Source organism: Terrapene carolina, unplaced genomic scaffold, assembly GCF_002925995.2.
Source record: "Terrapene carolina triunguis isolate 2854851 unplaced genomic scaffold, T_m_triunguis-2.0 Scaffold58, whole genome shotgun sequence".
NCBI lineage: Eukaryota > Metazoa > Chordata > Testudines > Emydidae > Terrapene > Terrapene triunguis.
The window spans coordinates 112,291,442-112,300,103 of record NW_020664409.1 but is presented as its reverse complement, the minus strand read 5'-3'; the positions used below and the strand labels follow the sequence as shown (position 1 = coordinate 112,300,103).

General features: G+C 60.9%; 1 protein-coding gene across 2 annotated transcripts in view; it reads left to right on the top strand.

The window, feature by feature from the left end:
- Window positions 1-307: 307 nt before the first annotated feature.
- The window catches only part of SLC52A2 (solute carrier family 52 member 2), a 12,230-nt gene continuing 3,875 nt past the window's right edge, over window positions 308-8,662 (top strand). Inside the window, exons 1-3 of one of the 2 annotated variants that reach the window (XM_029914322.1) lie at window positions 308-1,357; window positions 5,108-5,222; window positions 5,774-5,913. In XM_029914322.1, the coding sequence (XP_029770182.1) occupies window positions 5,218-5,222; window positions 5,774-5,913 (145 nt within the window). In that variant the 5' untranslated portion in view covers window positions 308-1,357; window positions 5,108-5,217. Of the gene's footprint in view, window positions 1,358-3,865; window positions 4,448-5,107; window positions 5,223-5,773; window positions 5,914-8,662 lie in introns of those variants that run through there. The other variant, XM_026647117.2, reaches the window with a different exon arrangement.

Here is an 8,662-nt window from a genome sequence, read left to right as displayed (position 1 = left end):
GGAAGTGGGGGCGGGAGGGCTGGGAAGGGGGGCCGTGAGGAAGGGGAACGGGGGGGAATTGGGGACGGACCCTGGGGGACATGCCCAGAGCCCCGCAGCGTTGGCAGCCCAGAGCCCGAGGCTCGGCCGGGGGGAGCCGTTCTCCAGGCCCAGGCAACCCGGGGGGCTGGGGAGCTCCCCGGCAGGGGCAGAGCCAGGGGCCCGGCCTGGGGTGATTCCTGCCCGGGGAGGGGGGCTGGGAAAGTCCCCAGGGCCCCCAGTCACCCAGGCATGATGTGGGGCGTGGGCCGGGGCAGGGACTGTGAGAGGCTCTTAGGCCGTTGTATGGACCAGCGGCTCTGGACCTTTCTAGGCTCCTGCCCCACTGGCAGGACTCAGATTTGTCTGCCCTGCCCCCAGGCTTCACCTCAGTGTCACAGCCAGGCCAGGACTGAGCAACGGCTTCCCTTCTCATTTCTATCGTGTCGGCATCAAATAAACCAACTATCGCACGTGCATGTCAGTGCACAGAGCCGTGGACACAAGCCGTGGTGTGAAGTCTGAGTTTGTCCTGACGTCACTAGTGCTTTTTCTGTAGCCTGTTGTAAAACCATGCAACTATCCAGATGAGCTGATGGACCCCCGCAAGACCTCTCAGTACCCCCGGGGTGCACCTACCCCTGGCTGAGAGCCACTGGCATCTATAACTCCTAAATAACGGGCCATAAGGAGTGCGGTCGGGGTGGGGGTCACTGGTCCGGATCCAGCCAGCTCAGTCCTCAATCAGGCAGCTCTGACCGGCTGGCTGGGGTTCTCAGAAGACGCCAATAAACTAGCAGATAAGAGGGGCCCATTGGGTGCTTAGTGGGGATTTCACAACACTTTTGATAAGGTGTCTCCATAAAAAGCTCTTCGGGGAAATGAATAACCCCTGGTAGGAGGGGAAGCGTTGTGGTGTGTTGGCCGCTGGCTGGGTGGGGCGAAGCAGGGAGCTGTGGTGAGCTGCAGCTGGCCTGTTTGGATAGAGGTTAATAGTGGGTGACTTGTTTGGGTGTTGGGCCCTGGGCTGTAGAGATTTAGAGGAGGCAGTGACTGCGGGTTGATGAAATTCACCAAGGACCCTAAGGTGTGCGAGAGGCTCAGCTCCAGGTGGGAGTGAGCGTGGCCATGGGTAAGGCGACTTGTGCTGGTGGAGCTGGTGTCTCACGCTGCTGGGCTCTGCATTTCCAGGACTTGCCAGGAGGGAGCTCAGGAGGTGTTGGGGACCTTGAGTGGTGCTGGAGTCTCATCTCATGGGCTGTCTGGCTGCCTTCCAACCGTGAGAGAGAATCTCCTGAGGCTGCAAAGCTGCAGAGAAGGGCACTGCGGATGGCCAAAGGTACGATGGGGTAATTTAGCTCTAGGATGAACGAGAACTGGTCCGTCCAGCCGCCTTCTTTCTCCCATCATCTGAGCCCCTGGAGTTCCACAGGGACACTAGTGGCAGGTCCATTTAGCTCCGGTTAAAGGAAGTCCTGGTTTGTGGAGCAGACTCAGCTTCCTGCGGCAGGAGGGCAGGGAGATCAGTGCTGGGGCTGGATCTGAAAGCTGCTGCTGTTGGTAGCTGTCGTGTTAAACTGGGAGCGGGTGGATCTCTGCCCGCTCAGAAACGCCCATTGCACAACTTCCCGCAGGCCCCGTTGCACAATTGGCCTGGCGCACGCTGCCTGCGGGGAAGGAGCCGTGCGAGGTTTGTCGAGGTGCTCGATGCTCTTATCCCAGCACCTGGCGCTCAGCTCTAGAGCTCAGCATGTTCCGTGCCCTGAAGAGCTTTTGGCCGTGTACAAGAGCAGGGAGGTTTGCAGAACCTGAATTCCTGAGCCGTGCTGGGCTGTGTTGATTTCCGGGGCAGCTCTGCATTTTTGACTTACCCACTCCTCCCTTGTAATAGGAACAGCCAGTTGTTCCCACCCCCGTTCTGTATCAGTGCACTTGAGCAGGAGGCTCTTTTTAATCGCCGGATTCCAAAGGGATCCGCCATCCTGACTTCTGACATGCCCGCTCTGTGCTGGCTGCCACAGGGCAACTGCCAGGAGCCCTCCCAAGGATGCAAACAGGACTCTTGCTCCAGTAACACTGCAGTGACTTGCCTTGTCCTATGGCCCCCTGAGATTAACACCCTGGAGGGGTTAGAGCAGTGGTCCCCAACTTTTTCCATGGAGCGGGCGCCAGACGACTAGCCGCCGAGGACCGTGGCTGCTGGACAAACAGCCGCTGAAATGCCGCCGTGAAGCGGAAACGTCAAGAGGCGTCGCCGCCGAAATGCCGCCGTGAAGCAGTGTCATCAAGAGGCGGCATTTTGGCAGTAGCGCTTCTCGGCAGCATTTCGGCGGCTGCTTTTCCAGCAGCCAGTAGGCGGGCACACATGGATGCCCCGGCGGGCGCCACATTGGGGACCCCTGGGTTAGAGGAAGCAGCATCAGGCCGGCCGCGAGGATGAGGTGCCTGTAGGACATTCCAGGTTGCAACCTGGAGCAGGGAGGGGCTGCATCACCACTTGCCCTGCAACCTGGGGGGCCTCCCAATGCTTTGCTGCTGTAGCTCCCAACCTGGGCTCCACACAAACAGCCTGCCAGCACGCGGGTCACCCCCCGAGTGTCTGTGTGTGTAGCTGCAGCTCTGACCCCAGCAGCCTGTCAGCAAACACCAGCCACACACTGTCTTCCAGGAGCTGTGGTTACAAGCTGCAGGGTGATCCCAGCACACTCCCAGTCCTGGATTCTTCCCCCCCCGCCACACACACACAAAGGTTGTTCTGCACTGTCCAGCCCCCTCCTCAGCGTACAACAGTCGCTCCCGTAAATGAAGTTACCCAACCAATTCACAACGCTGAATTCATTTTCATTAAAGAATGAAACAAGTTTGTTTATTTACAAAGAGGGAGATTTTGAGTGACTACAAGCATAAGGCATTGAAGTCGGAAATTCTTACAAGAGAGAGATGAAGATGAAACGCTTTCTGAGCTTACAAACTAGACTTGGGTCCTGCTGAAGTCCCATACTGCAGGTTTTCAGTATATTGCTGACCAAACCTGTAGGCCAGGATCTGCTTCCGAAGTCCACAGACTGTTTCTTTTGTCGTCGATTGTCTTTGGTGGAAAAGAGAGATGGAGAGGGAGAGAGAACTGGGTGTGGTTTTGCCCCTCACTTTTACAGTTCAATCATCCTTTGAAATGCATTTTCCTGAGAGTTACCCCTAGTTAAAGTTCATTCACCCCGTAAAGAAGGCCATGTGGTGTCTGGTGGTGAAAGAGGATGCACGCTGGTTCTTCTCACCTTTGTTTGCTGAAATGCAGATTTTCCTTGTCTCCTGTTTTCCCCCCTCTCGCTGTCTGAGGATCCTGTTATAAATTGAGATGAACACACATCCTGTTGTTTAGGACCTGCCCAGGCGGGGCTACATGGGTTTGAACATGTGCCACCAATGTCATTGTGAAGGGATTTCTAACTTTACATGGAATGTTGCTACCCACATTCTGCCAGGATGTTATTGACCAGCGAGTTATTATTTTTCAGATGCTACCTGACCAGGCCTATTTTGCCCACAGCCGATGACGGGGTTTGTAGGGTGTGAATACAGGGTGCGTTCCGTCCCAGCCTGACGCTGAGATGATGTGGCCATGGAGCAGGGTGATGACAGGCGAGGGTCAGTGGGGAGGCGGGTGGCTAGAGAGCTAGATCTGGGACCGGGTGGTGGCAGGGAGGTGCTTGGGGCACGGGTAAGGTCACTACAAGGGTGTGGGGCATCCAGTGGGCTGTACTGTTATGTAGGAATCCAGGCCAAGCTCCAGTGGCTTGCCCTCGCGTTCTGCCCATTGGGCAATGGATGGGTTCTGCAGTGGTCCCAGCTCGGGGAGCTAATGCTGTAGTTGTAACACACCAGGTGATGTGGCTGGAGGCTGCAGAGACCCTTTCCCCAGGGGCTTGGGAAGAACAAGGCTCAGCAGGTTCCCTCTTGCTCCCGTGTCCCAGTCACTGGATCTGTCAGCCTTAGCTCCTAGTCTTAAGCCGATCACACCCCCATAGATACACCTCCGGTCCGCTCTGCCTTGCTGGGGAGCCTCCCTACACACAGCTCATCTCCGCCTCTGCTCAGGTCTCTCATTGCCCAGAGCTCTGGCATCCTCTGATTCTCCACGTCCCCCCGTGTCCACTTCCACCCCTGGGGGGCTGCTGGTGGCACTTCCCAGCACCTCCATCTCCTCTCACCTCAACTGCAGCGGCTTGTCACCCCTCTTCAGGGCCCTGTAACTGCTAGCATGGGCAGAACGCTGCTCAGCGCCTCCCGGAGCCAGTCTCTCTGCCAGGCCTATGCTGGGTGCCCTCTCCTATTAGCCAGTGAGGGCTGGACAGGGAACCCATCGGCATCATTCCTGGGTCAGCCGGAGGAGTCACTGCAGAGCAGTCTGAGGTTCCCGCCCCGCCCAGGGGTGAGCACATGGGCTCTGGCCCCCCGGCTGGGTCATGGGGGATGGGCCGGGCCACTCTTTGTGTTGTCGTTTGTATGGGGGGATCTGCGTAGAGCCCGGACTCACCCTGGCCTTCCAGCGGGTCTAATCACTCAGCCTCCCCCAGCTGCCTGCTCCATAGCAGGCTCCTACCCTGTGCTCTGGCTGTGATTTAGCACGTGTGGGGTGGTCAGTCCGTGTGCTACTGGGGGACCCTGGGCTCTGCCCCACAGCAGGTCTGGTCAGAACTGACACAGGGCACAGAAAGGTGCAGGGAGCGGGTCCCACAGCTGCTCTTGAGCCTGGGTCGAAAATCTGAATAGAGGGTCTGAAGACAGCTCGCCCACTCCTGAGGGCCTTGCCCAGCTGTCAGCACCCCTGGATCCTGCCTGCAGCTCTGCCCTGGGCTCTGACAGCGCGAATAGGAATTGACCATTGGCTTGTTGCATTCAGCTCACTGGCTTATAACCGTGCTGAGACGTTGAATGGGAGCATTCGGACGTGCTCACTCCGTGTATTGTCCCGCCGCACCGCCCCTGCTCGAGCCCTGGCCGCTGGAGCTCGGCGCTGGGCCCTGCTAGGACAGTTCCACCCAGCACACCAGGCTGCCGGCTCGCTGGTAACAGATGTTGTCTCTTTCAGCGATGGCTGGCTGTGGGGATCCCTGCTCCAGCAGCTCTGGACTCCTCATTGCCCTTCGCCTGGCATAGCTCGGTCTGTTGGGAGAGATTCGGTTTTGGATCCACCGGCCTATGAGGTAACCCCAGGTATAAACCCCCTGTTCTCCCCACCCCTCCGCTTCCCAGCTGCCCAGCGAGAGGGGACACGGGTGGGGCGGAGACAGCCCCTGCTGCCTTATAGGAATCAATTGGGTCTTCCCCCTTAGTCACAGACAGACCCTGACTCACTGGTCGTGCCCTGTTCCTAGTGGCCAAATGCTCAGACCAGAGATTGCCACCGTGAGCAGCTCTTTGCTGTCAGGCCCCTGCAGACAAGGGACTGGCTGGGCCATGGAGACTGACAGGCTGAGCCTCTGGGACAGGCGTGAGGCAGGCTGGACGGATGGGGCTGTGTGTAAGAAGCCGGCCCGGCTCTGTGCATGTACCTCAGTACCTGTCCGTCGCTGGGAGGGGGCTCTGCTGCTTCCTATGCCAGGTTCTCCTTCCCGCCCCATTCTCCCTGGCTCTGCGCCCTCTCCGCTGCAGCACGCCTGCCCCGGGAACCAGGGCCCCGTTTGCAATCCCTTCAGAGCTGGCGCTGTTCACCAGTGCATTAGCTGAACTGGACCTTGCTCTCTTCTCTTGCCAGGGCTGAGAGGATGGCTGCCTCCGTGATGGGCCAGGCCATGGTCACCCACATGCTGGTGGCCCTTTTCGGGATGGGCTCCTGGGTCTCCGTGAACTCCTTGTGGGTGGAGCTCCCCGTGGTGGTGAAGTGGCTTCCAGAAGGTGAGGCGCTGATGGGTGGTGATAAAGCGCAGCCTGTGGGCCTGGCATGGGTGATGCCCCTGGCTTCGCCTGGCATGTAGGAGCAGCCGCAGTGGGGGGGTCAGGTGTCTTGCCTTCTGCTGTGCCGTTCATCTTCCTTTCTAGCTGCCCCGGAGCCAGCGGAGAGGGGGAAAGTGTTGAATGGGGAATTGCTGTCGTTACTCGGTAACATCCCTGTGATCGTGAACGGGGGTGGGTGGGGCTCAGACAATCCCCGTCCTAGAGAAACAGCTGCGAAGCTGCTAGTCCGGGGCTCGGCGACTAGGGGTTCTCACTTAGCCCCTCCCCAGCGGTGTAAGGCCTCCGAATGCCGCGTTAGCCTGCGTGGCTCCGACTGCCCAGGTCACGAAGGCTCAGAATGGGAGCCAAAGCTGGGCACGCTCCTGCAGCTCGTGACTAACCCAGCTACTGGCCTGCCACCCCGCCCGAGCAAGGCCCCAGAAGAGCAGCTGGAACCCGGCTGGCTCTGGCTGCCGGCGGTGTCCTGGACTCAGAGGGGGCCGGTGTCCGGAGCTGGCTGCGCAGAGATGTGCTGCCCTGGAAGCGTGCGGAACGTGTTGTGCTAGCTGAGCACGAGGATGCACTAGCTCCAGCCCAGAGCCCCAGGCAACAAACAGCACGGTCCAGCCGACCGGGCGGAGAACAAAGGCAGGAAGGGCCGAGCTCCTCCGGCTTCCAGGGCCCAGGGCGAAGGAAGAGTCATTGGCGGGCCCTTGGTGGAGAGGGAGGCAGCAGGGACACCGCTGGTGTGAACACGGGCAGCAGCCCTCTGGGCTCTGGATTGCTAGCCGGGGCCCTGAGTGCAGGGTTGCCGTAGGAGCTGGGAACGCAGGCCCCAAGGGAGCTTTGTTCTGCTCCCGGGCTGCTGGGCGGCCGTGCCGGGGGGCTCGGCCGGCCTAGTGAAGAAACGCTGTGGAGTCCCTGGGGGTCCAGCAGAACTTCTCCCCGAGGGGAGCCCTGCCTGGGGGATGGTTGGGGTATCCCGGTCTCCGTGCTGGGAGCCAGCAGGTGCTGCCTGGCCTTGGCCTTCTGCCCACACTACCCAGAGGAGAGCAGCTCTTAGCCCGTCTCTTGGGGGTGCAGGCTGTGCGCTGGGGAAGGCCAACGGGGCGGGCTGACTGGGGGTTTCCGGAGTGCTGGGGCTGGCTCGTTAGCGGGATAAAGAGCCGTAGGCAGGGCCGGGAGGCTCCAACCCGGTAAGTTAGTGTTAGGGCTGTTCCAGTTCCGCCCCCCAAACGGGTGAGGCTCTGTTCATGCTCGGGAGGGATTGTGCTGGGGAGCCCATAGCGCTGCAGTGATCTGCACCGGCCCCACGCACGGCCCTGCCACAGCCACGCCATGAGCGCAGGAAGGCGGCTCTTCGCCCTTTGCTCGATCCGACAGCAGGATCTGATCCCCCGGGCAGAGAGGGGCCCACTCGCCTCTTCCGTAGCCGGGTTGGCTAGGAGGAGCCGGCCTCGCGGGTTCCAAGCGCTCCCATGGGGTGGGCCACACCTTGGTGATTCTGGCAGAGACAGCGGAGGAGGAGCTGGGGGATTTCCAGGCTCCTTTTGTTCCTGGTTTAACTCCCCTCCTGTCTGCCCTTCTCTGCCACTCTGCACACACATGCCAGCCACCTGCCCCCCCGTCATGCCCACATTTGGTCCCCCGCACACACGCTACCCAGCCTCCTGGGGGCCCTCTTCTCCCCTCCCCTGCTTCCCGTGGCGCCTCCACCCCCTCGGGGCAGCTGCTTCTCCTCCTCCTCTGTGGAGGACCCCCGCTGCTCCGGCATGCTACCTCCCTGTCACACAGAGCCTGCATTGCTGGCAACCAGCCCTCCGCAGGCCACGGCAAGGGAGCCCTGGGGCTGGAGGGGCCCTAGCTGCAGGAGGCTGTCAGGCCAGCCCCACGCTCTGCACAGGCAGGGTCCTGGGGAGGGGGCAGGCAGCTGTGCTTCCCCTGGGGGGTTATTGAGGGTGCTGGAGATCTCGCCGTTGTGCCAGGGCTGCCCACCTGAAGGCTGCCTCTGCACCTGCTGCGGGCACATGGTGTTCCCGGCTAAGCACTGCCAGAGGCTGGAGTTGTTACCCGGCCGTGCCAAGGGAGGGCAGGTCCTGTTCCCGGCACTGTGTGCCTGAGCCTCCCCGCCTCTCAGCTGGATTCCCTCGGTGGAATTCCCCTGCAGCCTCCCCACGCGTGCCCTCGCCTGGCCCCTGCCACTAGGGCTGGCTGGAGCTCGGCTGAGAATAGCTCAGTTCTCGGGCGGTCTCCACGCAGACCCAGCGCTGGGGGGAGGGGGCCGTGGGTCCGGATTGAGGGGCAGCAGCAGAGCTGTGCGAGTTGCTTTGCTAGCAGCGTTTCATTAGCTGCAGAAGGGCCAGCGTCGGCCCTGCCCCCCACCCCCGGTCGCTATCTGCGGGGAGATCAGCCCCTGGGCTCCTTTCTCCTAGGTAGGGCTGCGCTGTGCGAATCCCACAGAAGGCCGCAGCAGCCCCATGGGAATGCTGCCTTATCTCCCCCCAAGCCAGAGCCGGGGTGATGCGAAACCCAGGCACTGGCCCCTTCGGGGTGCTGTCCTGAAGTCTGTTTGCAGCCTCTGCTTCCCTCTCTGGCCCTCTCTGGCTGCCCTGCATGGCAGCAGGGCAAAGGGCTCGGGGTGGCAGGGTGTCACTAGCGCTGCGTCTCTCCCCCTCCAGGCTGGAATCTCCCTGCCTACCTCTCAGTCCTC